Source organism: Suricata suricatta, chromosome 12 (assembly GCF_006229205.1).
Source record: "Suricata suricatta isolate VVHF042 chromosome 12, meerkat_22Aug2017_6uvM2_HiC, whole genome shotgun sequence".
NCBI lineage: Eukaryota > Metazoa > Chordata > Mammalia > Carnivora > Herpestidae > Suricata > Suricata suricatta.
This window is the reverse complement of record NC_043711.1, coordinates 29,166,233-29,193,442: the sequence shown is the minus strand read 5'-3', so window position 1 is coordinate 29,193,442 and position 27,210 is coordinate 29,166,233. Positions and strand designations below refer to the sequence as shown.

Sequence of the window (27,210 nt, the reverse complement as noted above, 5' to 3'; positions counted from 1 at the left end):
TTATATATTTGTTAAAGCATCTTACAAGATTCTTGAAGATATGGAGCACTCTTCTTGCTCCCCAGTTCTTGTCAGCAAATATAATCACCTAGGTGTGAAAGAAATCAAACATTTTGCAGCCTTACTGGTCTTATATGCGTCTGTCACTAAACCCAGCTGACTTTTCCTTGGGGCTGACTGGGGTTTTAGAAACGTGAAGAATTTTTCAATAGGACCAGGTAGACCAGTTGCTCTCTACCAATGAACTCCTCTAAATAGTACGTCCTACTCTTTTTAATCCTTGGGGTCTGCAGGTACAAGTCAATAGCACTTCCTGCCCTTAGTCGGATTACAAGGATACCTCCCATTTACTGAGCAACTTTTCTGCACCAGGCACTCTGTGTATAAGACCTCATTCAAATCTCCCACCAACCACAAGAAAAAAGGACTGTTATTATCCTCATTGGAAACAAATTGAGGTCACAAAGGTTAAAGCCACTTGCCCAGTGATTACATATCTCCATACAGAAACAATCTTCCAGAGATGCTAGCACTAGCATAGAGTTGTCAGTGCAAATGGTGGGGGCATATCATTCAGGTGTGAAAAATCTTTGCCCAATGGCACCAAGGTAAGTCAGCGTGGCAAAGTCAGAGTTTCTGAAAAATATACTTGTATTATATTTTTAGCTGCAAAGCTAAAATATAGCTTTTGTAACAATTACAAACAATTCAAAAATGTGCAAAGTAAAGAGAGAGTGCTTGCCCACTGTGTAGTATGGTTGAGAAGAGGAAGAAATGCTCTCCAGCGGAGAGCTAAGTGAGTTAGAGGACTAACCAAAGGGCGTGATCCAAAAGGCAGAAAAAGAAAGAGGCAAGTGTGAAAGATGGTGCTTTCAAAACCAAGGTTTGAAAAAAAATTCCTTCAAAAGGAGAATTCCCCACAGGCTAGCACTGAGGGGCCTGTTGAATAGCATCCCCACAGGTGACATCACTGGAGTAAGGGCTGTGCAGAAGGAAATGATATCAGATAGAATCAGAGAAAGAGAACTTGCCAAGTTTTTTAAGCCTCAGGTTATCCTCGCCACAGACTTAAACCTAAGAAGACCATTCTGATACCTTGAGCTGTCTTTTTTTACCTCTGTAGGGCCAAATCTTAAGTGTTTTCTTTTTTCCTATTTGGTTGTTATTGTTTCATTAAAATGCAACAAACATCCAGAAGAGAGCACAAATCCTAAGCATACAGGTCAATGATTTGACTTGAACAAAATGAACACACTCTTGGAAAAACTGCCAGGTCAAGAAATAGAACATAATGAACACCTCTAGACATACCCATGCCCATGACCCTTCCCAATCTCTACCTCCTCCCTAACTCAACAAAGGTAACCACGATCCTGATTTCTAAATGTCAGTTGAATTGAAGCCTTTAGGTAATTAGAATCACAGTGTATATTCTTTCAAGTCTGGCTTTCTTTTGCTCTGCATTATATTGTTGGTGTAGCTATAGTTCATTTCTTTCCAGTGCTCTATAGTATGAATATATCACAATATATCTTTGTTCATGTGTTGTATTTATTGGGGGCTATTATGAATAATGCTGCCATGAATTTCTTTGTACATATCTTTCAGCGCAATTGCAGAGTCATGGGGTAAATATATGTTCGTTTTTAGGAAATCCTGCCAGTTTTCCACAGAGGGCAAACCACAGACTACTCTCATCAGCAGCATATCAAAGTGCCATAAAACACCAGGTATTGTCACTCTTTTTAATTTACATTGTTCTGCTACGTGGTATAGTGGTTTATAACTATAGTTCACTGATTACAAATATAGATTGCCTCTTAACATGTGTATTGGCAGTTGGGTTAGCCTCTCTTGTGAAGTGCATGTTTAAGTCTCTTTTTTTCCCCTTTGCTTAAAAGAGGAAAATTCCAGAGTTATTTGAAGGACTGGTAGGGAAGAGGCCATAGGAAAAAGTGCCAGATGGATGGTGAGACATGGAGACGTAGAGAGAAATGTTAGCCTGATGGAAAAGCACTCACTGTATTATCAATCAGCCCACAAATCGTTGAGTACATACTGGCCATGCAGTGCTAGAGACACCCAGGCTCTCTCTAGTGCCTTCCCCTTCATCAGCCGGGGGGGACTTTTCTAAAAGGCAAGTGTGATTTTATTCCTCCTCTAATTAAAAGCATCCAATGGCTCCCCTTGGTCATAGAATGAAGCTCAAATTCGCTAAGGTGGCATGCATGGCCACACAAGACCTGACCCTTGCCTCCAGCCTCCTCTGTTAACTCTGCTCCTCTGACTCCCTGGGTTTCAGCTACCCCTGCCAACCTTAACTTCCACCTGTGTACCTCAGTTCTGCCTTGGGAGCCTCCCTCCAGGCACCTCATCTCACCCCTCAAATCTCAGCTAAATGGGACTTCTCCAGAGAAGCCCCTCCAAACCCTACCCTCAGTTCAGCATCCATGTCCCTGATACGTATTCTCATAACACTCTCTACTTCACTTAGTATTCATCTCACTACTCATGAATGGGTTCTCTGCATCATTACATGTCCCGTGCAGCTTTTCTCCACTTGAGGAGGCTGTGGCCTTCACCCCCTTCCCTGTTCTATCCTTATCGCATTCACTAAATCTATGATTAAGTGGAGACTGAACCCGCAAAATTGTAGATGATGTGGTTACTATTCTCTTCAAACCTTCAGTCTAGGCGATATGAACCTTCGGGAGCTTTGTATAGACTACATACTGTGAGATGCAGAGGAGGGAGAAGAAAGGGAAGACTTCCTAGAGGAAGTGGTCCTAGAATAGCAACATAGAGAGGACAGGAAAGGACATGGACCAAAGCAGAGAGAGGTGAGGGGGACGTGCCTCCTGGCCAGAGCTCTTTTCTTCTCCGATAAATTCCCAGTGCATGTAGTAAGCACTCAACAAATACATGTTGACGTAAGACATTAATGAACATGCTCTGTGTGTTAGGGGAGGCCGGTGGGGAGTTTGGAGAGAGTAAGATGGGAAGAGTGGATTCAGGTTTCAGAGAAGGACTTTCAGTTTTGTTTAGCTTGGGTTTGTTGGGTTAATAACAGAGCTAAGCAGTATTCTTATTTTTTTCAAAATATTTAAAGAAGTTTTTTAAGTTAAAAAAATCAAATAAAGTAGAATTCATGAAACAAAAAGTTGAAGCCTCTCCCTTCCCCAACCCATTTCCCCAAAGTAGCCATTGCTAACAGATGGGCATATATTCTTCCAAATATGTTCAAATCATATCCAATATCCAATTGGATATATTTATATATTTTATATATTTATATATTTTTAAAATATATTTTCACAAGTGGGATTCATCCTGAGCATACTAAGGCAAATCACATTTTTCATTTATCAGTGTGGGATCATTCTTCTGTCTGCACATATAGATGTTCTGTATTACTTTTAGGGGTTGCGCTGTATTTAAAGAGGTTTTCTGGTCAAAGAAGGATCGAGAGTGAAGTTATGTAAACTGAAAATCCAGGGCAAAATGAGGATGGACAGAACATCCTGGGAGAAATGGGCCATCTGTTGACGTGACCATGGGACTGTTTGACATAGTGGCTCAAGAATTTCTGAAACACCCCACATCTAATCCCAGCCTAACTGAACTGTTTATAATTATCTGTTTGTGTGCCTGTCTCTCTGCTAGACTGCTCACTTCTTGAAGTCAGGGACTGTATCCATTTGTGTGTGCCAGGCCAGTGCCTGGGATCCAGTAGGCATTCAGTAAATGTTGTCTGAATGGAATGAGTTAGCAGCAAAAAGGCACACCTGAGTATGATCAGGACCAAGAAAGCATTAACTAAATGGATTGCAATATACTCCATCTAGAAGGAAAGGATTACTAAATAAAGTGAAGAATCTCAACAGCTTTAGGAAAATCAACTACCTCACCACTAACGTGACCTGAATTTCCAGCACAGGCATGAAGTCACGCTGTCATAAATTTGGGTTTCTGTGGGAATTTGAGGAAGTCAACCAAGAGTTGTATCATTTTTGCTTCTGCACAAATGTTAATCAAGTTCCTTTTCCTTAAATTTTAAAATCCAAGCTAAGCATGTTCTTTGTGGCCAGTGTTTATCAGTACATGATTAACCAATCTGAAATGAAATCAAATTATGCTCAATTGTGCCATTCTTGGTCAACAAATTTTTGAGAAATCAATATTCATCTTTTATGCAAGGCTGTTTTGCTTCTTCAACTAAATACTAAAATTATCATCTGTTTTCCTTCTTATGAAGCCATGCATTTCATCTGAAGCTGTAAATCTGCATTTGTTGTAAGTAAGCAAAACACGAGGAAAGGACCATAATGGTACCGTCTGCCAGTGAGCCCTCTACCCTGAGGACGGCACGCCTAAGGTCAGAGGAAAAACACTGCACAACAAATTAATCTCAGCCACCAGCTAACAGAGGGATAAAGTGATCACAGTTAATACACCAGCCACAAAATAACAAGAACGCAAAGGAAACAATAAGCCAAAAGTACACAAGTAAATTTTCTTCCTATTTCCTAAGAATCGCTGGTGCAATGGCACAAAGAATTGTAAACATGATTAAGTTGGCATATTTCCCTGTCCATCAGAAACAGGCTGGCTTGTTTCCTGGGTGGTGAATACAATTGCAAAGAATAAACAAGGCTTTGCTTAAATATCCAAGCAGGAAATGTAATTGAAGATAGTATGAGTTTCAGAGTTGGAAATTTGGGGATGTAGTTAGAAGGAAATCAGGGGCCACGGGAGTAGATAAATATGGCTGGTATTTGGTGCAGAGAAAACTACAGTTTATGTGGAAGCAATGACAAGGTGTCAAATTCTAATGTCACTATAGTGTCATAAGCAGGACAGCTGAACTATACCCCCATCTCACACAACTCCAGGTGCAGGGCTTTGAGCATCAGAAATTCCTCCACAGTGTTCCTCGGTGCTATTACTTTCATTCGGAATACAAAGTACCTTCAAAAAACATCAAACTTAAAAAATACAGACTAAAAATTCCAGAGCATATGGAGAGTATTGACGTCACAATGTGTTTGGAACGTTGAGCTTTTCAGAGGCTACTGTGATTAAATGACAATCTCTACTTTTGCGATATCAAAAGCTGAACTGCTATGAAATGATTTGGGGCAGGACAAGGAGAACTCTTTCTCTCCAAAATTCAGAGAATAGTTAGAAGAAAATGCTTCTGGGCAGGTTAACAGAGACTAGTGATGTCCAAATCAAGGGAATGGGTTTCTTTCTGCCTGGACAGTGAGCCAGACCATCTCCCATCCATTTCTTGTCCAACTTTGAGTCATCAGTCAACTGATACCATGTTTCATGTCTGATTCCCAGACCAAAAAAAATTTATTTTAGTCTTAACATCTCTGAAATCTTACCCTCTGTCACGACCATCCACCTCTGTAATGAGGCTCCTGTGCACACAGTCTCAGGATAATATTCCTGTGGAGAATTGCAAGAGAAGAGCCTTCCACACAGTGAACTGAAGGCAGGGGCAAAACCAGGGACTGACTCAGGTGGGTATGTAAGAAGTGGCCATTTCTCTCCAGTACATAAAAGAAAGATAATCCTGAGAGGAGAGAGACCAAGATCCTGTTATTACAAAGAATGGGGCTTCAAACCACCCTAGTTAAATGTTAAATGTGAAAGCTGGTGTTTTAGGACTTGTCGACAATGGGTGACAGGGATAAGAGAACAGAATAGAAGGTGGAGCTCAAGAGCACAGGCTCTGGTCCCTTCCACCCTGAAGGTTTCTATCTTGGGGGGTTGAGGCTGGCCAAGCCCTCGAGGGAGGCTCAGGGACCTCCCTCCCCTCACACATGGAGAAGGCAGACCACCATTCAGGTGGTCTTGGTCCAAGTTCAGGTGAACTTGGTCCAGATTTCAGGTGATTAGTGGTCATCACGAGCCCTGTGACCTTGGACCAATTACTAATTTCCCTAGGCCTCCATTTTCTCAACTGTAAAATAGAAAGAACCAGAATAATCCCCTAAAGCATTACCTATTGTTGCAAGCTCATTGGGTTACCATCAAGATTAAATGTGTCAAGTGCTAGAAAACAGCATACATGCTAAGTGCTCAAAAAATGTTAGCTAAGATTTTACTGTTAATTTCTGAAGCTCTTAAGAGCTTGCCAAGTTTCAGGCCTTGAACAGGGTATGGCTAGGTAGGTCACTGCCCCTTAGAAGCTGGGTTCTGTTACTACCTGTTCCTGGTGCACCTCTTGTGGACAGAACAATTCTCGATCAGCTGTGGACGGGGCAACAGTGGATTGAACAGGGTCTTCTTACGACCCACGCTTTTTTTTAGCATTTGCTTCTGTGCCTTGGAGGAAGATTTGTCCTTCTTGCCTGCATTTATTTTCACTCTCTACTTTCCTCTGACTCTGGACCTCAGTAAATAATTATTGAAGGAATTAATTAATGAATAAATGGCTTTCCATGTCTCCCCCTTTTCATCATCACTGCTTTAATTTGGGTTTTCCTAGAACCAGACCCTAAGAAGGGCGCCTGGGTGGCTCAGTCGGTTAAGCATCAGACTTCGGCTCAGGTCATGATCTCACAGTCCGTGGGTTCGAGCCCTGCGTCAGCCTCTGTGCTGACAGCTCAGAGCTGGAATCCTGCTTCAGATTCTGTGCCTCCCTCTCTCTCGCTCTGCCCCTCCCCTGCTCACTCTCTGTCTCTCTCAAAATACAATAAAGACATAAAAAATTTTTTAAAGAAAGAAAGAAAGAAACAGACCCTGAGACAAGGATTCCAGTGCAAATGGTTTACATGGGAGGTGTTCTGAGGAAACACTAAGAGAGGGGATGGGGAAGCCAGATGGGGAGATGTCAGCCACTGAGGGTAGCTGGCGTTTGATCAGCCTGGAGAAGTCCAAGAGCCAGCACAGAACATACATCTCAGATTTGCCCCCTTGAGGTGTGTGAGGCCTGGCAGAGGGCTGCTGGCTCAAATCCTTCTTGCCTTCAGCCGAAGGCAGTTGGGAGACAAGGATAGGCAAGGGTACCTCTCCAGCCCTTCAGATCTGCAGGGCCAGCGGACAAAGAAAACCCTGGTCCTCACAGAAAGCCCTCAGGCAGATAAATGCAAGAAAAGCAGTGGGAAATCAGGTCTGGTTGCCAGGAAGGGGCTAAGGACCAGTGGGAGTGGGCAGGACCCCAACATCGTCTACGACAAAATCACTGTTGTCCAACCCAGGGCAGAGACTGTCGTGTCGGCCTGAGGACAGCAAGACAGAATCAGCATTTCTCATGCCGGGAACACTGCCTCACCAGGAAGACTCTTCAGAGCAGTGAAATAAAGCCTTGGCTTTGCTACAGTGGACAATGGAGCCAGGAAAAAGAACAAAGTAGGGTTGGTTGTTTGGTTTTTCATATAATAGTTACTATCATTGTATATAGGTTTTTTTTTTTTTACATGAGTGTAGTTGACATACAACATCCCATTAATTTCAGGTGTACAACATAGTGATTCAGCTTCTCTCTACCTTATGCTATGGTTGCCACAGCGTCATTACCATCTGTCACCAAACAACACTATTATGATGCCACTTATGCTATGCCTTTCCCTATGCTGTGCCTTTTATCTCGTGACTCAGTCACCTCCTAATTGGAAGCCTGTATCCCCCACTCCCTTTCCCTTTGGCAGCCATTAGTTTGTTCTCTGTATTTATAGGTAAAATAAAGTATGTTTCATTGTGCTGATACTGCAGAATGTCCAAGATACACAATTTGGTCTTTAAAAAAAATCAGACCAGCATTTAAAAGAATTAAAAAGTAATAAGCAAATCTATTCAAATATGTGTATTTATAAAGACACATTTTTTTCTTTTTTCAACTTTTTAAAAAAATTTATTTATTTTCGAGAGGCAGAGCACAATTGGGGGAGGGGCAGAGAGAGAATGAGACATAGAATCTGAAGCAGGTTCCAGGCTCTGAGCTGTCAGCACAGAGCCTGACGCAGGGCTCAAACTCGCAAACTGCATGATCATGACGAGCTGAAGTCAGATGCTTAACCAACTGAGCCACCCAGACGCCCCTGTAGACCCATATTTTCAAGGGATTAACTAGACATTTGTCATTTTGGCTTCCCAGAATCCAAATCCAAAAATCCATGGAAACTGAAAGGGAAGAAAGTTCCTCTGTGTGCCCCCTACTGCTAGGATGTGGCTAAGGATTCTCTAGGTCAGAGCTTTGACTCTTAAGAAGGACCCAAAGCATAGCAGCATGAGGAGACTCCCACTATCACTGCAGGACAGTTCAGGGCACCCGAAGGACAGGGCAGTGGACCCAAAGGGAGCTGCGCCCACACAGAGCTGTGCCTTATGTCACTCGTCCCTCAGTTCCTCCCTGAGCCTGAGCTTTCAGCCCTCAGTGACTTCTGTGAGCAACGCACAAACTCCTTTTCTGCCATGCTTCTATTGGTGACCGAGAGTACTGATGGATATGGAAGGGCTTCAGAAGAAACTGGGAAGAGTGGTTTGCAGCACATACTGTTTTCTTTTGTTTGATTATTTTAATCATGTGTATTTATTACTTTTTCAAATAAAAAATACTTTTTTTTTAAGTAATCTTGATGCCCAATGTGGGGCTCAAACTCATGACTCCAAGATCAAGAGTCATATGCTCTACTGACTGAGCCAGCCAGGCGGCCTCAGATTTAAAATATTTTTAAAAAGTGGGGTTTTTTTTTAAATAATTAACTTTTTAAAGTGTCCCAAGAGAGCAGCATCTGGACGGGAAGAATATGGTTCCCATTCTAGTCACAGGCATAATAGTACCTTCCCTTCTACTCAGGTGCTCTTATCAGGGGGGAGTCTTGACCTGGAGTGTTTGTCTAGAATTCAGGGGGTCTGTGACCTCGAATGGGGGGTGCGGATAGCAAACCGTCGTAGCATCTGCAGTAGATGTGACGTTTTCACCAGAAGATATCCTCAAACTCTTGTAGTTTTTAAACAAATATCTTCCTTTATTAATTTTTTAAATGTTTATTTTGAGAGACAGAGAGAGACAGAGTGTGAGCAGAGGAGGCGGAGAGAGAGAGGGAGACCCAGAATCTGAAGCAGGCTCCAGGCTCTGAGCTGTCAGCACAGAGCCCGATGCGGGGCTTGAACCCATGAGCAGTGAGATCATGACCTGAGCCGAAGCCAGATGTTTAATTGAGTGAGCCACCCAGGGGCCCCTACATATTTTATCGTCTACATTTAAAAGCTTTATTCTGAGAAAAAAAATCTCTTCGTCTTTCACTTCCTCATCCTGTTCCTTGCTTTACCTATTACCTATTGTCTCTCTCTCTCTCCCTGAAAATAAATAAATAAACATTTAGGAAAAAAAACCTCACCAATCTGCAATCGAGTCACATGCCTTATCAGTTGAGGCAGCCCAACACCCCCCCACCCCCGCCCGCGCTGCCTTGTCTCTCGCCTTAATTCTCTTACCTATAAAATGGAAAGAGTATCCTGTCTGTTTTCATACACACATGTAAGCTATCTGCTTTTAACTTCTTGAAAGAACATTAAACCAGTACCCATGGTAGTCTACAGGTTGCTGCTTGTGGATATTAAGATGTCATATTTTTGCATTTCTACAGAAAATGAGATCATGGCTAGCTGAGAGCGAGAGGTCTGAGGTCCCACTCTGGGCAGCTGGAAGTTCACATCACTTCAGGAAACACGTGGCCTCAGACTAACCACTGATATCCAGCGAGCCTGGTTTATTTCACCTGAAGACAGGGAGAGCCAGTCCACCTACTTTATAGCCTCACTCTGGTAACGTATAACAATTGTTAATAATGACTCAGCTCATGGCACCTGGCACAGAGTAAGAAATCAGTAACAGTGTTGTCCCCCGGGGAAAAAGACTAGCGATGTGGCCGAAGGGAGACTTGATTTCCCCTATATTGCAGATAGTACACTATCTCATGTTGTGGCAACCAAGTATTAGTAGCAACTATTATTATTACATCCAAAAAGCCATTGACACAGGAAACACAAAAATCTGATCTAACTAATTAACATCCTAGATGATCAATCTTAATTTATTTACTCCTTTATGTTCTCTGGGTGAAAACTTAATCTAATCTGCAAACAAATCAAAAGAGAATACATCCCACACTGCACTATGTTAAAGAAGCATATGCTCCAATTTAATTTAACAAGAGGGATAGAAATTTACTTGCTATGGCTGTTCTTTCATTCCCCAAGCAAGCTCTTATTTATAGAATGTCAAGTTTCTCCCGTACATAAATTTGTACCACCTCCACTCCCACCCCCAAGGAACCTATGGAGGTGTGGGTGGGAGAGAGAATGAGATCTAGAGGAAATCTTTATTCTGGAATCAAAATAAATATCTTCCCAATACCCAGGGAAAAGTCTGAGAAGGTGTCCTTTAGTTAAAAGCTAGACATTAAAAATATATATTAGGAGAATAACTGTACCAGTATGCACTCCAGAACTACAGAAGATGGAAAGCAGGTCTGCCTGTTAGTTAACTCATCAGGAACTACGTATCTTTGGGAGAAGGTCTGTATTTTTCAACCAACATGAGGCTTAGCCTGTCCTTAAACATTAAGCACACGTGGGAAAGAAATACAAGTAGTACAAAATGCAATGCTGTAAGCTGAGTTCAAGGGTATGCATGACAGAGATGTAAAGAAAAGAGAGCGAAATTCTTCCAGTTGTTTGATACATCCAGCAAATCGGGTGTGCTTGCTGTCCTCGGGTGGCTGTGATGGCAGCGACCAAAGCTGGTGTGAACAGGAGAGGCCCCCCCCTCTCCCCCCTCTCCAGGAGTTCACAGGCCAGGGGGGTTAGACAGCAAAACTTCACTCTTGAAGGCATTGTTCAAGAAGGGTGGCAGAAGGAAGGGCGCCATCTTAAGAAGAGAGGTTTGTAAATTGCCAACACCACGGGGAGGCTGTGGACAAAATTCAAACTATGAAAACTATAACACAAACACACAAAAAGCTTGATTTTTTTTTCAGTAAATAAATTGCAAGGGGAGGAAAAATAGGGAGTGAAATCTATAAATGAGAAGAGACTTAAAAGGCATGATGACCAATCATAATGTATGGACCTTGTTTAAGTGGTAATTTCAACAAAAGATTATTTGAAATTACAACATTTATAAGAAAACTGGAACTCTGAACACTGGGTATTTGCTGGTGTTAGGGAATTATTGTTAATATTTTAGGTATTGGTAGTTATTTATGGATGACAAAATTTTACCCTTGGGACTTGCTTTAGAAAAACAGGAGGGCAGAGTAGATGGGGATGTGGAGGCAACAGAATTAGCCTTGGATTGATTTTATTGGGGTTAGATATATGGGTTCATTGTAGTATTCTGTGCTTCCATTAAAACCGCTTCATATTAAGGTTTGGTTATTTTTTAATTAGCAGGAAAGATTCAACAGAAATCACAAAGGTAATGAAAAGCATGCAGTTCCCTGGCTAGTGAGAACCTCAAATTGTACGTGAAAATCTAGCTCTAGTGAATAAATAATCCTCTGCTCTGTGCCTTCTTTTCTATTTATGTGGTATGGGCTGGACCACTCTTCTCATTTTCTAGAGTCTCTTTCCCCTGAAGCTTCTGATTCTTTTTTAATCTATTTTTTATGTTTATTTATTTTTGAGAGAGACAGAGTGTGACTGGAGGAGGGGCAGAGAGAGAGAGAGAGAGAGAGAGAGAGAGAGAGAGAGAAAGGCATAGAATCGAAAGCAGGCTTCAGGCTCAGGCTCTGAGCTGTCAGCACAGAGCCCGACACGGGGTTCGAACTCACGATCCAAGAGATCATGACCTGAGCTGAAGTCGGACACTTAACTGGCTGAGCCACCTAGGCGCCCCTTCTGATTCTTTTTCTAGGCATGGTGAGCCATTTGCACTGGTCCACCTGTTCTCAGTAGTGTCCTCCTGGCCAGCCAGCTTACATTTGCAAACATCTGTCCCAGGCCAGGACACAATCCCTTGGGGGACTTCTGCAACTGTCACAGACCACCTTGACCTCATTAGCTCGAGGCTCCCAGTCACAGGGCTGCACCTCCAGCTACCACTCAGCATGCACATGCAGGACCTAGGGGTGAGTTCACCCAGGAAGGGACAGGGGGTCTAGAAGACATGGAGGGGACCACAGCTCACTTTCTGACCAGAGACTTCCAAAAACCAGGGAAGTGAGGGGTCTTGTCAAGGAAATGTTCAAAACCTAAAGCAATCTGGAACCATTTGGATGCCACAAAATATGTGACACTAGTCTCCCCTTTCTCTGGAAGTTTCTCTCCCTGGGATATCCTTTTCCGTATTTCTTCATCTCTTCTGCCGCCTAGGTCTGTACCATCATTTCCATATTCCAAGCTCTCCATAACTTGGCACCTAAGTCTGTCCTGGGCAAGAACATACAGGCAGAAATAGCAATGAGAGAGCATTGGGACCCATCAAATTTCTAAGGGTTTTTTCATTGATAATGCCCAGTGTCAGTGAAGGTGTTGGAAAAGAGATACTGTACCTACTTCTGAAAGGTAATTCGTCAGTTGGCATTTAAAGCTTTTAAAATGTGCATATCATTTACTATAGTAATTCTACTTCTGGGAATTTGTCCTATGGGAATTAACTATGCACAAAATTTATGTATGAGAATGTTTCTGAGGGAACTATTGCAAAGAAATGTGAACAACTTTAAATAGCCAGCGACGAAGGACTGTTTGACTCATGTTAAAGCCACACAGTGGAATACTACAGAGACATTAAAATTATGTCTTAGTAACACATTTAATACATGGGAAAATAGTCACGCTATATGGCAAAGCAGATTATAAAACAGTATGTATCATATGATGTCAACCTTGTCAATGTGTAGAAAAAATATATATGCTGACGCACTTGTGATTTCTGTGTTAGGATTATGCACGTCTAATATTCTTCTTTGTAATCCCCTGCTTTCCCCAAAATTTCTTCATTGATTACTTTTTAAATCAGAAAAAAGCAAACCTTTTATGGACAAAAGCAAGGAAATAAGTGAAGAGCAGGATAAGAAAGTAATGTTGCAGGGGTTGGGTTGGGTGGTGTCTCCTGGCTGGCTCAGTTGTTGCATCATGGGACTTTCCATCTGGGGGTTGTGAGTTTGAGTCCCACCATGGGCGTAGTGATTATGTAAAAATAAAATTTTAAAATAATAATAAAAAGAGGGGCACCTGGATGTCTCACTTGGTTAAGCATCCGACTTTGGCTCAGGTCTTGATTTCACAGTTTGTGAGTTTGAGCTTTGCTTTGGGCTCTGTACTGACTGCTCAGAGCCTGGAGCCTGTTTCAGATTCTGTGTCTCCCTCTCTGCCTCTCCCCTGCTCATGCTCTGTCTCTTTCAAAAATAAACATTTAAAAAATTGTTTTAAGTTTTTTTTGCCCTCTTCTCTTGTCAAATGGAAAGACCATGGTTATAATAACAATCATTATTGCAATAACATTAGTAAACATGCATGGAGTGCTTTCCTTTGGCCAGTGTTGTGTAAACTTCCACATTTTCTCATTTAGTCACCCCCATCCCGTGACAAGGTAGATGGCCGGCTCCTGTCAAGGATGGGCAACCCCAGTTTGCAGAGAGGTTTTCCAATCTGCCTGTGGACACACAGCTGACTGATTAGCCAGGCTTCTACCTCGATCTGATTCTAGAACCCACACTGCCACAAAGACACTCAGCCTCACAAAACCCAGGAAGGAATTCTACATTGTGCTATAATACCATGCACCAGGGAGACCCAAGTCCATGCAGACCAGAATCCTGTCTCTAGAAAAATCACCAGGCAATGGGCTGCCAAAGGGGGTGTTTACCCACTCATCACAGCAATGTCTCTAGAAACATGTTCTTTATTAGTCAGCCTGCCACCTCTGTTGGAATGAAAAATTTCTTAAATTTTCTAACTTCACTGTCAGGGAGTTCTTCAGGTGTGCTTTTGCTTTATACTTTTTCCCTCTAGCTGCCCTCTTTGAGAATCTTGGACCAACTGAGCTATATCCAGTACCCATTCTTCATTTCTAGAAACAAAGCCTGGTTTCCAGAAGGCAGTTACGCATGCCCGTTGGTTGAATGAAGGAATGTAAGCTGCATCAGGGCAGGCATCATGTCTATGTTGGTAAGCTTTATATCCCTGGCATCTAGATGGTGCCCAATATAGAAAATGTTAAGGTGGGTTTGTTGGCTAACTCATGAATTAATTCTATCACCGTGGGTCTTGCTTCCTCTCACTCCTTCAGGACCAGAGAATTATTTTTATTCATCGAAATTAAAGCATCAGTTCTTACTGCCTCAGTCCTACCTTTATTGTTTTACTTATAGGCTCTTGGTATCTTTCTTAAAGTGCGGAGATCAGATTGGCAGCCGGTGCCATTGGCAGGATTCACCATGAATGTGCACCAAGCGATTGTCAAGTATTTGGTTTGATTTCTGTATCCCAAGGCTTTTTCCTGCTAAAGTAAACTTCACCACCCTCTCCCAGAGCAAACCTGCTAGTTCTGCTAATTGGGTCACTTGCCAGACAGCCAAGAATCTGTCTTTTTTCCCTTGGTCTTGTCTAGGGCCAAGGGCCAGTGAGTTGAGCTCTAAAGACTGGCCAAGGCTTTCTATTCATGCCAGCTCCTACCAGCATCCCGGACCCCACCCTCCTGCCTTCAACCAGACCCTCCACCTCCCAACGCAGCTTGCCAGATTGTGTCTCTGGAAAGTGTGAGGCCGTTCCTGGCCTGATGTTCTTCTACTGGTGCCCTGGGCAAAGAGTACAGGTCCACGTTCAAAGCTGCCATCCTTTTTCTGAAGTCTTGGGTGAGAAAAATGCTTTAAATGAGATCCCCTGATTAGGTCTTGAGCCCATTGCAGGTTCTCTGGGAGGTTGGGTCCAAGGTCCAGGCTCCAAAGACCACTGTGTTAGGAGTTTGGATGCAGCTTGTTTTTAAATTTTTTTATGTTTGTTTACTATTGAGACAGAGAGAAACAGAGCATGAGTGGGGGAAGGGCAGAGAGAGACAGAGGAGAGAGAGACAGAATCTGAAACAGGCTCCAGGCTCCAAGCTGTCAGCCCAGAGTCTGACACGGGGCTCAAACCCACAAACCGTGAGATCATGACCTGAGCCAAAGTCGGATGCTTAACGGAGCGAGCCACCCAGGCGCCCCTTGGTTTACAATGTCTGTATGAGAGGCCAGTTATACAATGTGGTTGTCTGGTCCAAGGGAAGAAACTCAAAGAGAATTACTCAAGAGCCAAGGGAGTAGTGTCTCTTTGGGGAAGTAGGGGAGGGGGTTGGCCGGTCAGACAACCTCATACCAATTATTCACTTAATTTAACAGGTATTATAATAGATATATAGAAATATGACCAAATATGTATATTTAACAGAAGTGAGACAAATACATAGAAAAATATTAAAAATAAGAAGAGTATGCAGCTTATAAATATCAATAAATTAGAACCCAAATCAGGAAATACTCCTTTACTGGCACCTCAGAACCCCCTCAGTTTTGCCTGGTTTTGAGCTTTACAAAATGAAATCATGTAATAAGTAGTCTTTTGGCTCTGTTTTTGTTCGGTGTTGTTTGTGATATTCAGAGATGCTATTTGGTGTACCAGTAATTTGTTGAGTTTTATTGATGTATACAGTATTTCACTTTGTGAACATACCATGATTTATTAATTTATGAGTTCTGCCCTTGATGGTTATTTGATTTCCCCTTTAGGATGATGATAAATAGCACTGCTATGACTATTCTAATCTATGTTTTTTGGTGAACATAGGTTTGCTGTTGAGTATATATTTAGCAGTGGAATTGCTGGGTAGATACTGCCAACCAGTTTGTCAAAGTGTTGTACCAATTTACATTCTGCCAGCATTTCAGGCTGGTTGTGTAGCTCTGGGTTTTTAGTATGGTGGTTAGGTGCACAGGTGCTGAAAACAAACTCTTCCCAGTTGTGTGGCCCTGGACCTGTTAGCTAGCCTTCAAGAGCCTCAATTTTCAAATCTGTATAATGGATGTTATGATTATATACGCTGACTTCATAGGACAATGTAAGAACCAACTATAGTGGGTATTGGCTTAGTATTGTGCCTGACATATAATGGGTCCTTAGTCATAAGTAATCACCTACGGATTGCCACCCTAGCTTTATCCCCGAAGAGAGAGGGTCTGTGTGTGAGGGAGACAGCAATGGAGGGAGCAAAAGGCTGGTTCTTTCTTGATGGAGCTCTGCTCAGCATTTTTGCAGTTGTTATTTTGTCTTTACCAAAGTCTAGCTACAAAGTCCCAAGGTGGAACACTCAGAAGGAAAGCTGGACCCAGAAGTGGAGAAGATGGGCTTCAGCTGAATAGGGAGACCTCAAGAAACCCAGGCTGGAAAGAACTTTCCACCTGCATACCTGGGAAGTACCTATCAAAACCAAACCAAACCAAACAGCCAACCAAACCATACATTAGAGAGAGTTCCCTGTGAACTGACCACAGCGTTTCCGGTTCTTATCCAATGGACCATCCTACGCAGACCTCCTCTGTCCTGCAAATTTCCAGAAGTTTGGACGAACCTGGAATCAGTTCCTCTCACCCCTTGGCCCCTTCCAGTCCTTCCTTTTCCCTGCCGGCTTAACTCCAGCTCTCAGCACTTAACGCTAATACCTTTGGGCAGGCTCCACCACGGAGTTTAACTAGCTGCCAAGTTAAATAACTCGGAGGATCCTAAGCCGTCTTCCCAGGGACTCAGAAATGGACATCATCCGAACTAGGCAGGGCCAGTCACTCACCAAAACGCCTTTTTATTTCATATATATGTATGTGTGTGTGATACATGTGTGTATATATATTTACATATCTGTGTATATCAATTGTTCTTTATAAACGATTGTTTCCTTTGGGTTGCACACCAAAACCGCGTGGCAAGAGGAAAACGTATTTGTGTGAGGCGACTGCCTTCCCACACGTCCGCTGACAAATTGCTGCGGGAGGGTATTGGATCTGATTCCTAATTAAATGGCATTTCTAAGTGAAGGGGTGTCAATAGCAGTGAATATATATACATATACACATACATATATACACAATGTTCATACATAACGCATATATATGTTTAAATCTGTATATAATTAAATATATGTTTAAATATGTACATAATTGTTATATACAGATTTAAACATATATTTAATTTGTGATTATATATGCATCCAGTAGTCAGAGAGAAGAGCGCACTAAACTTGAGTGGGTAGAGACTGCAGATCTGCTCTTTGGGGAGAATCCTTCTGGCCTAGGAGCGCCTGTTTCCAGATTTCCAAATAGGCAGCTAATGTCCTCTGATGTGATTGCAGAAGAGGCTGGGAGGATTCTGGAAATCATGGTAGGTTTGCACCACCGCCCCATTCTCCCCTTGGCTGCAAAGCCGGCCGCCCTCGGCTTTCTAAGCGCCTCTCGCGTGTAAGGGTGAATACCAGGCTGTGGGTGCATTGAGGTTTGCAAACCGGTCCCTGAATGAAACGGGTGCTGCAAAACCGCCGCCGGGTGCAGTGGAAGGGCACTCGGCCACCCCGCCTGTGGGCGCCACAGCCTCCCCGAGGACGCCGGCAGATGCAGACGGCTCTGGCCCATCTGCGCCTGGAGGCCCGGGCCCGACACCGTGCTCGAGCGCTGCGTGCGGGTATCCGGACCCCGGAGCTCTCCGGGCGCGCCCGGCCTCGCCTGGCCCGGGTATCTGGGGCTCTTTGTCTCCCGGCCGCACTAATCCTGCAAACCGCGCGCACCGAAGGCGGAGGCCCCTGAGCCTTGGACAAGCCAGCTACTGGCAAGCCAGGGCGAGTGTTTTCAATAAAATACTTCCGGGGGGGTGGGAGAAAGAGGATGGCGGAAAAATTTCGCTTCAGAGTTCATCTATTTTCAGCGGTTAAACGTGGCACCATGGAAATCAGATCCGAAACATCCCTTTAGAAAGAAGCAAAGAAGGGAGGGAGAGTCCTTAAACCCTTAAGTTTGGTTGGGGGGTTTTGTGCTGTTTTCCAAACAAGTTATGCAGGAGCGGAAAAGCGAGGGGAGAACCTCAAATCGGTCCGGTGGGTGTCTCCCCAAATCCAGCATCCTGGGGCTCGATGTCCGCCCCCAAGCAGCTCAGCTCCCTGGGGAGAGGTCAGGACGAGGCATTAAGTATTGCAACCTAATACTCAGGAGAGAACATAGTAATAATGTTGAAAATAATAGTGTCTCCCGTCATCCAGAACCGACAGAGAGAAGCCACCTGGGCTGGAACTACAACACCTTTTCGTAGGAGAAACGTTTACCTTTCCTCACAGCGACGCCAGAAGTCGTGTGAAGTGTGAGCTTTTGCTCAAGAAAGGGATTTTCCTCTGAGGTTGTCTACACCCCGGGCAGGCGTCTGCTAAGTCATCTGTCCTAAAGCGAAGGCGATTTCTGGCATTAGACAACAACCAAAAAAATGTCGACAAAAGTCATCATTACAGTGTTCGGGTTAGTGACCAGAAAAAGGCCAGAGGGAGGGGGCCGGAGAGGAGAGGCTCTAGCAGCGCCAGTCATATTTAATATGCTTCCCACAAGAGAAGCCCTTGCAAAATCAATAGACAGCCGCCAGCTGTGCTTAAACCTGCGATTTCAATTAAAACATTGCGCTCCAGTCCTTGGGGTTGAGCCTGGATCCCCAATCAGTGGTGTGCGAGTGGCTTGGCACTGGTGCGGCGCCCCACAGCCGCTGATCCCCGAGGTCGCGCAGTGGGTCAGGCCCAGCGGAGCCGAAGCAGCGCCCGGCCTTGGCACCCTGCTCTGCAGCGTGGGAAGAGCACAGGCCGCGGAGGGGCGTCGGGCTTCATTCTGGCAGTGTTCCCCCACCGCGGCCGGGGTGGTGAGGACCCAGCGTGGGCCAGATGGGCCGAGGCAAAAAGTGGCTTTGGGCTGAGGCGCCAGAGGGAGGTGGGCCCCGGGGCTGAGTCCTTCGGGCGGAGGAAGACCCCACGGTGGGTCCAGGCCTGGCAGGCCAAGAGCGATGGGGGCTTGTGGTCCGTGCCCTTCAGAGAGGTTGGCCGCCATGAGCCTGGGTGCCCGAGGAGAGCAGGAGCGCAGCCTCCGAATTCGGTCCCTGTTGAGGAGCGCCCGCCCTGAGGCCTAGTGGGCCTCGCTTGGGCCAAGACCGCCTGCCTCCATGTAAGGTGGCTTGCTTGGTCAATTTGCTGACCCAAGGCACCTGCACCCCCAAAGTGCAGCTTTTGTACCAGTCTGGATTGGAAGGGAGAGAGACAGAGAGGATTTCTCCTATATCCATCACTATAGTCCCGGCCCACTTCTACCCTTGCTTTAAAGGACAAGACTTCTTTAGAGCGGGAAGCTTTGTAAAACTTTATTTTCCATAGATGGGTTCACATCCCTGAAACATCTGCTTCTCCCCGGAGCCTCCTGTTGCCCTTCATGTGAAGTTATTTTGGTTCCCCCCCGCCACACACACACTGAAAATGTCGAGGTAGAAAGAAGTTACCCTTAGACTCCCAGAACTCCACCATCAAATGCATAAAATTGTCAAATTTTAACTCCTATGGTTGTCCCTTTTTTTTTTTAACATTTCAGCCTCAAAAAAAAATACTGCAAATAAGAATGAATTTGAAGTGTTGGGGGGCGGCGAATGGAAATCTCAGCTCTCCTTCCACCAAGTGCCATGCTTCCCTAGTCCTCTTTTATTCTGCCTGAAATCATCTCGTTTACAGAAAATATTTGTTTGCACTATTAGTTGGTACTGGAGTTAATTACTCAATGTGTTAACGTGAAGTAATATGTATAAAAGTAGGATCAGTGTTTATTGTGTGGGTGAGCTGTTGAGCGGTGCTTGAATAAACTGCAATTAGGGTTAGATAGAGATTAATTAACATGTGAGTGGCAAGGTGTAAAATAGTCTCCAACCCTCCACTTCAATATAATCTGCGGGCGAGGGAAGGAGAAGTTTGTGGAAGCTAATTAAATACTTTTCTAAAAGCCAGTGTATTCACCCAACATTTGGAAAGAGAGGCACATTAGGGGCAACTTGTTTTTACCCAAATGTTTTCTTTCTGTGGAGGTAGCACTCCTTTGTGATGCCGGGGAGAGCGGGATGGCTTATGCAGTTACAAAAAGCGCTAGGGATAGCAAGGCAGGTTCACGGCGAAGCCTTTGGAATGGAGCTTTCAAACCAGCAGATCTTTCCTGCTGCAGAGATCAACAATTACCCAGTTTGGAAAGGGGGTTGGGGTGCAGTGCCGGTGACTGAAGGAGACACGGAGGAAAGTCGGTATAGCAATTTCGGGTGTTGAGCCCCTGCGAGTGTATTGATACTGTTTCAATGTTGGGGTGAGTTGTTGGTTTGTTTCCTGTTTTGGGGGGGGGGGGGGGTTCATTTGTGTTGCTTGCACATTAACACAGGGATGGGGGTAGGGTGGGTGTGGAATCTCACCTCTTTGAACATCTAAATTCAATGGGTTGTGAATGGAAATATTTTTCAGGCGAGCAAGCTTCTTTCTAGCTTCGAAATTTGCAAGTTTGAGGAGCAGGGTTCTTTGGGGAATAGACTCGTGCCTGCCAAATTTAGGGGAAATAGGAGCAGTTCCCCAGCTTAGCAGGGTGAGAAAATCCACCCACTGATGTCACCCTCCAGGCCACTTTCCCTCAGACATCTCTGTTCCCTCCCCTTGCTTCCCAAGGGCACTTTTCTGTTCCCTTACCTGCCAGGTCAATATCGGGTCTGAAATTGCACGTCAGAGGGGCAGTGGGTAGGAGAGAGAAGTTCTGAAGGGGAAAAGGAATGCTTTGCCTTCAATTAAAACTAGACCTTTCCCGGTTCTTTCCCTGATGGTTTTCTGGGATGTTTTGCAGCTGAGAGGCCTCAGGCAGGATACTCAGTTTCTCAAGACCTGTTCCTGAGTGAAAAAGGAAAGGGTTTGCTTTTAGTAGCATTTTCTTGGGCTCCACAAGCTCCTGTATCTTTGGAGATGAAATTCACTATCAAACCCTCAACCCTGTTTGCTCATATTATACCCACCGTAATCCTCTTAAACTGCGGTTGCGGCTACAAAGCTCGTGGTCTTGCAAAAGCCTGCTGGCAAGATATAATTGTCCCGCAAACAAAACCGTCCAAAAGTTTTTTTAAAACCCTGCACCCCCCCTCCTCCTTCCTAAACCTAATTCTCTCGCTCGCTCTCTTGCTAGCCGCCCCCCTCCCCCATAAGAACCCTCAGCCTCGACCACTTTTGTTGTCGCCAAGAGCACCCGGCCTGTTGAAAGTGCTGGAGCGTCTTTGAGCAGTTTGTTGTGATACGCAGGTGGAATGGTCTGCAAACAGATGAATTCAGCCCCTCCAAACCGAGCGTGGAGCGCGCCGCTTTTGTGCGCCAGGCACAAAACGCTGAATTCCTCCGAACTTACTTGGGGCCTGTCTAGAAAAGGGCCTTTTCTTTCCTCTGCTTGTACCTCTGGCCACACTAAGTCTCTGCCCGCCCCCCTTCAAGCCCCCTCCCTCTCCCCTCTGATAATCCTTCTCTTTATTTTAGAAAAACACAAAACCCGGTTCCACGCGGTGCTTTAGTGGCTAAAAGTGAAAGAGCTGCCTTGGCAGAATTCAGCTCTATGAATCACTTCGGAAAATTGGTTCGACTGAATGGCCTTAGGAGGAAAAACGTTTTAATAGGATCCAGGGGAGGTTCTGCTGTTTCAATCTGCTCCTTAAACAGGTGGAGATTGGACCTTCTCAATTATACAAACAGTAAGTACCCATCAGCAGGGAGAGCTGCCCTCCGAATCCTCCCCGCACGCAGCCCTAAACCAGCAGCAGAGCCAGGCTTTGCTTCAGAAACCCGATCACAAATCAGCGATTCTGATCGATTAGGTTCTCAAGCAGTCCTCCAGCTTGCTGTGCAGTCTCTCCCCCAGCCGCAGGCGAGGAGTCGGCCAGAGAGGGAGAGGCGCCCCCGCCGGGCGCCGAGGCCCCCGGGATCTGGGCGCGCGGCCTTGCTCTTCCGGACGCTTCAGGGTCGTCCTTAGGCGGCGGGAGCTCTCTCTCGACCTCCGACGCCAGCCAAGGCGAGCTCGTTGTTTTTGCATAAATTAATATTTCCCCATTAACAAGTTCCCCCCTCCAAACGCGGCGCCCGCGTCCATGCGCCACATCCTAATGAGGTAATTATCATTTGCGCGTGTTCGGGGCTGGCGCCGGCTCCGTGGGTAAATGGCAGTTTATTAGCACCATGCCCAGCTCGGCTGCAGAGGGCTAAAGCATAGTTCAGCGACTAGACGGACACCCAGGGGCCCTTTGGGGCGGCGCGTGCGGGACCCTCTGCCCTCCCCGCGTCCCTCAAACCTATAGGCCCCCAAAGTTGTGAATCACGCACAGAACTCTGCCTGGGTTTGGGCTCCCCCCACCTTCTTTCCACCGGCAAAACCATCACGATTCCTCCCCCTCCCCCTCCCGTCTCTTCCCTCCTTCCCGATTCGCGAACCGCTCGCACTTTCCCGAGGGGAGCGCGGGCGCCAGTTGCCTCCTTTTAAAGTTTGAGGGGCGGTGGCGGCGGCGGCCGGCAGGCGCGGGGGAACACAGGGGCCGCTACGGGAGCCGCGCCGCCGCCCATGTCATTCCACTTCAAGTGACTTCATGTGATGTCAGCTGAATGTAAAAGACAGTGATCTCACGCGGAGGGGAAGATGTTTGCCATCAAAATGTGACAGAGGAGACACGCTGCATGGCTCGGAACGCATCTCCTTGGCGGTGGGGGAAAGAGGTAAATGCGAGGTGGCTCTCCTGGTCCTCTAACTTTGCCCCTTCACTGTCCAGCTCCCCGCACGCGTGGCGGAGGCCAGGGTCCAGGGAACGGCCCAGGGGGGGTTAATTTGAGGCTCTTTTCTTTCTTTCTTTTTTTTTTTTCTCTCTCCTTTTCCTTTGTAAACCCTCCCCCGTCTTCCCCCTTTCAAAGTCTCAGGGCAGGGGCTGGTGGGTTCCTTTGCGCGCCGGGTTAATGGGAGGTAATTTGGTACCCTTGGGTGCACTTTGTTCTGCCCCTGTTCATTTGAATGCAAATGGGTGACCTGGACCCGACAAGGTGCTTATTAAATTGCGGTTTCCCTCCCTGCCTTTTCCGGAATGCAGACTTAGAGGAGAGAGGCTGCGCCCTGGCCCAGTCCGGCACCGCAAAGCTCGGCTCGGCGCGCCATGGCCAGCTCGGCTTCCCTGGAGACCATGGTGCCCCCGGCCTGCCCGCGCGCTGGAGCGTCGCCGGCCACTTCCAAGACGCTGGCCTTCTCCATCGAGCGCATCATGGCTAAGACGTCGGAGCCCCGTGCGCCCTTTGAGCCCCGGCCGGGGACGCTGGAGGCAGACGGCGGCCAGGGCAAGAAATTGCTCAACCTTTGCTCGCCGCTGCCCTGTATGATCCCCCTCCAGCCCCTAGGCTACGAGGTGCCGTCCAAGACGCTGCTCAGTTACTCCGAGCTCTGGAAAAGCAGCCTCCGGGCGGGCGGCGGTGGAGGAGGAGGAGGAGGAGGCGGCGGCGGCGGTGGCGGGGGGGCCCCGGTGTGCGGCGCCAGCGGCTTGTGCAAAACCAACTGTGGCGTGTGCTGCAAGGCCGATCTGGGCCTGGCGCCGTCTGCGCTGCCGGCGGGCAGGGTCATCAAGCCGCAGGTCATCAACCAGGCGGTGGGGCTGCCGGCCAGCGGCTCGCTCTACTACTTCAACTACCTGGACTCTGCCGCGTACCCGCCGTCTGAGCTCCTCGGAGGCCACCTCTTCCCGTCCGGCCTCCTCAACGCACAGGCCCCCGCCGCCCTGGCTGCGCACCCCAAACTCTTTTTGCTGGAGAACGCCAAGTTGGCCGGCCTGGCCGCGGACAAGTTCCCCCACCCGGCCCCATATGCCCATAAGGAGCGCTTGCCCGCGCCGCTGGAGCAAGTGCTGAAGGAGAACTCGGCCCTGACCGCCGAGCGCGGCGGCGTCAAGGGCCACGGCAAGCTGCCCGGGGGCTCTGCGGACGGCAAGCCCAAAAACTTCACCTGCGAGGTGTGCGGCAAGGTGAGGCCCCAAGTCTGCGGGGCTGGGAGGGATGAGCAGGGATAGCTGCTTGGCTGAGGCAGCCTAGACCGCTCCTTTCTCAAGTTTAGGAGCTCCCCAGTAGCTATCTACGCTTCACGTTGGGAGCCCAGTTGGGCCTCAGTTTCCCATTCTGTAAAATGGGGATGTCGTTGTCAGCGGCCACACGAGTCGCGTGAGCAGGGGGTTGGGAAGCGCTTGGCAACATGAACAGGGCTCTGGTTGGTTTCTGAAGGGAGTGTTGGTTGGGGGATGTAGGCTGTGGCCTCCCCAGTCTGATTCTAGAGCCTCTTGGACGGACACACCACAAGGCCCCTCGTGTCCTTCCATAGGTGTTTAATGCTCACTATAACCTCACCCGCCACATGCCGGTCCACACCGGAGCCAGACCGTTCGTGTGCAAAGTCTGCGGCAAAGGCTTCCGCCAGGCCAGCACGCTCTGCAGACACAAAATTATCCATACCCAGGTACGTGGCCCCCGGGTCGAGCTCGGCCGGCGCGCAACACGCCGTGCCTGAGCTACGGTGTTGGGGAGACGATGGCAAGGGTTCCCCTTACCCCTCCCGGGGAGCCCATGTCCCTTCAGGGTGTCCCCCGAGGTGGCCTCCCCTGGTTGGGGCCTTGGCCTCATTGTGCGCGCGCCCCTTTCCGCAGGAAAAGCCGCATAAATGCAACCAGTGCGGCAAAGCCTTCAACCGCAGTTCCACGCTCAACACGCACATCCGCATCCACGCGGGCTACAAGCCCTTCGTCTGCGAGTTTTGCGGCAAAGGCTTTCACCAAAAAGGTAATGTGCGGGGCGAGGCCCTCTCCTCACCTCACCTCCGGACTCGGCGGGTCACCGCTAGCGGGAAGGCAAAGAAGGATCCGGAGAGAGGGAGCGTGAGAGCTGCAAGCGCGGGCAGAGCATTTCTTTGGAATCGGGTTGTGCCCAGTTTGGGTAGTAGCTCTCCGGGCCGGGTTAGTAGACCTCGCTGGGCTCAGGCTGCTTGCACGGGGCGGCTCCGAAGTCGGGAGGTGGGAAGGAAGGAAGGAAGGGGCAGAGGAAAAGGGAGTAGGAGAAAGAAAGGCTATCGCTCTATAGAAAAAGCTTGCCTTTGTAGCCGGGACACCCCTTTCAAATGAAAAAAAAAAAAATCGAGGCAAACTCCACCTCCTGGGAATAACAAGCCGGGGGGTGGGGGTGTGTGTGTGAAGCATTACTGTCCCCAGCACCTCCAGGCCCGGCGACCCGCTTGGGTTTTTCAAGGCGCTTTTGGATCCCCGGGTGGTAGCTGGGGGGACCAGAGGGACTAACTTTTAAACCGAGAAGAAAACCAGAAAATGAAGGACGGAGCCCGGGTTCATGCGAATTTCTTCCAGCGAGGCAGCAGCTAGGAGAAGGACCCGATGCGTCTCTGGGCGGTGCAGAAGTTGCCGGGCCAGCCGAGCCCAGCGGGAGGGACGCTGCGCGGGCCAGTGCGCCGGGCGGGGCAGGGGCGCGGGGCGGCTGCGCGGGCCTTGGCCCTCCATCCTGTCGTGAGAGCCTCCGGCTTGACGCAGACGAAGTTTGACAACTTCTTCACTCGGAGAGGTCGCGCCCGCCTAGCCAAGCGTCGCCTTCTTTGCGCGGGCACCTGAGCCAACCCCGGGACGCCCGTCACCACCCCCTCTCCCGCACACCCCTGCATCCCACTCCATTCCCCCCCTCCTTTTTTGTTTTTGGTCTCCCGTAGGGAACTACAAGAATCACAAGCTGACCCACAGCGGCGAGAAGCAGTACAAGTGCACCATCTGCAACAAGGCCTTCCACCAGGTCTACAACCTGACCTTCCACATGCACACCCACAACGACAAGAAGCCTTTCACATGCGCCACTTGCGGCAAAGGGTTTTGCAGAAACTTTGACTTAAAGAAACATGTGCGCAAACTCCACGATAGCGTGGGGCCTGCCGCCCCCTCCACAAAGGACCTGACTCGGACAGTGCAGAGCTGAGAGCTGCTGCCTCGCCCTCCCTTCCAGCCCCATCCAGCCCCCAAACAGATCACACGTATAAACTTATTTCTAAAATTAAAAGAAAATAAAAACTATAGCAGAGAGGCTAAAATCTATTTATCGAAACCAGCATATTTTTTGGAAAGCTAAACGTTTCCTCGATGACTGGCAGCAAACGCGTGGCTCCCACCTTTGTGTATTCGGGAAACTTATTTAAACCCAGTGCGCTGAAACGTATTTCCTTCCAGGCCTCCGCTTCTCCTCCGGCCGCGGGTTTTCACCCCAGCCTGTCACGTGAACGCCCCGGAAGAGCGCGGCGCCCCCAGCCATCTTTATACAGCCATGTAAATCCTCCTGTACAAGCGAACTCGGAATATATACATATCTAACTCAATAAACAGAATCACTAGTGCGCGTTTTCTTTCCCCCATGTCCCCTCGCCGCTAGGTCAGCTCAGCAACCCCAAAGAATGAGAAGGAAATAGGCGTTGATAGCATTTCCCGGCCCAAATGCTTCTTCCTTTGGGGTGCTGGGACCTGGGTGAGGCCAAACCGGTGTTGCCGCTGCACTTGCTTGTTAAGATTCCCCCCCCCCCCCGCGCTTCCCAGCCCCCTCCCCCACCAGGATCGAGGGAGCAAAGGACTACGTCGGCCTACACGTGGTGCCAAGTTTTTATTTGGTGACTCCAACGACGCTTGGGATTCTGGGTGTTGCCTTATTTGGGTGAGAAAAAAAATTTTTTTAAAGGAGGAGGAGGGGTTAAAAGTCGCTGGGTGTTGGGAGCCGGTTTGGGTACGTCTTTCAGCAAATTGCCGCGTAAGGGTAAAGGCCAGGGCACTGCCCGCTGGGGAGCTTCTGAGAGTGTCCCCCTTTTCTGAGCGGCTTGACGGGCGGGGGGGGGACTCTTCCTCCCAGTTTTTTCCTGGAGACAAGAGCGGGAGGCCAAGGGTCCCCAGCGCGGCCCGCGCGCTGGGGCTCCCCGGCCCGGGCTGTTGATCCGGCCGCGGGAGGGCGCATCCCGACTCCCGGAGCTCGCGGCCGCCGCCTCCCGCGCCCTGATTTCCGCGCAGTTAGCCCATTTTCTGAATAGCTATCTCCGCCGCCGAGCACGCTGATGAAATGATCTCACGCTTGCTTCCTAAGTAATGACCCAAATTAAGAGAGAAAACAGA

The 27,210-nt window shown here is 47.6% G+C and overlaps 1 protein-coding gene across 1 annotated transcript; it reads left to right on the top strand.

The window, feature by feature from the left end:
• The first annotated feature begins 1,655 nt into the window (after nt 1-1,655).
• FEZF2 (FEZ family zinc finger 2) lies at nt 1,656-26,447 on the top strand. The gene is made up of 10 exons (XM_029917483.1): nt 1,656-1,730; nt 7,212-7,362; nt 9,603-9,780; nt 14,037-14,130; nt 21,539-21,750; nt 22,629-22,762; nt 23,128-24,045; nt 24,396-24,530; nt 24,718-24,850; nt 25,779-26,447. The coding sequence occupies exons 7-10, from the start codon at nt 23,191-23,193 to the stop codon at nt 26,036-26,038; spliced, it is 1,383 nt and encodes a 460-aa protein (XP_029773343.1). The 5' UTR covers nt 1,656-1,730; nt 7,212-7,362; nt 9,603-9,780; nt 14,037-14,130; nt 21,539-21,750; nt 22,629-22,762; nt 23,128-23,190; the 3' UTR covers nt 26,039-26,447.
• The last annotated feature ends 763 nt before the right edge of the window (nt 26,448-27,210 follow it).

Excerpts from the sequence above, each read along its gene's own strand:
- FEZF2 (XM_029917483.1), top strand. The coding sequence starts at position 23,191 with ATGGCCAGCTCGGCTTCCCTGGAGACCATGGTGCCCCCGGCCTGCCCG. Across the intron at positions 24,046-24,395 it reads CCTGCGAGGTGTGCGGCAAG|GTGTTTAATGCTCACTATAA; the intron begins GTGAGGCCCCAA and ends GTCCTTCCATAG. Across the intron at positions 24,851-25,778 it reads CAAAGGCTTTCACCAAAAAG|GGAACTACAAGAATCACAAG; the intron begins GTAATGTGCGGG and ends GGTCTCCCGTAG.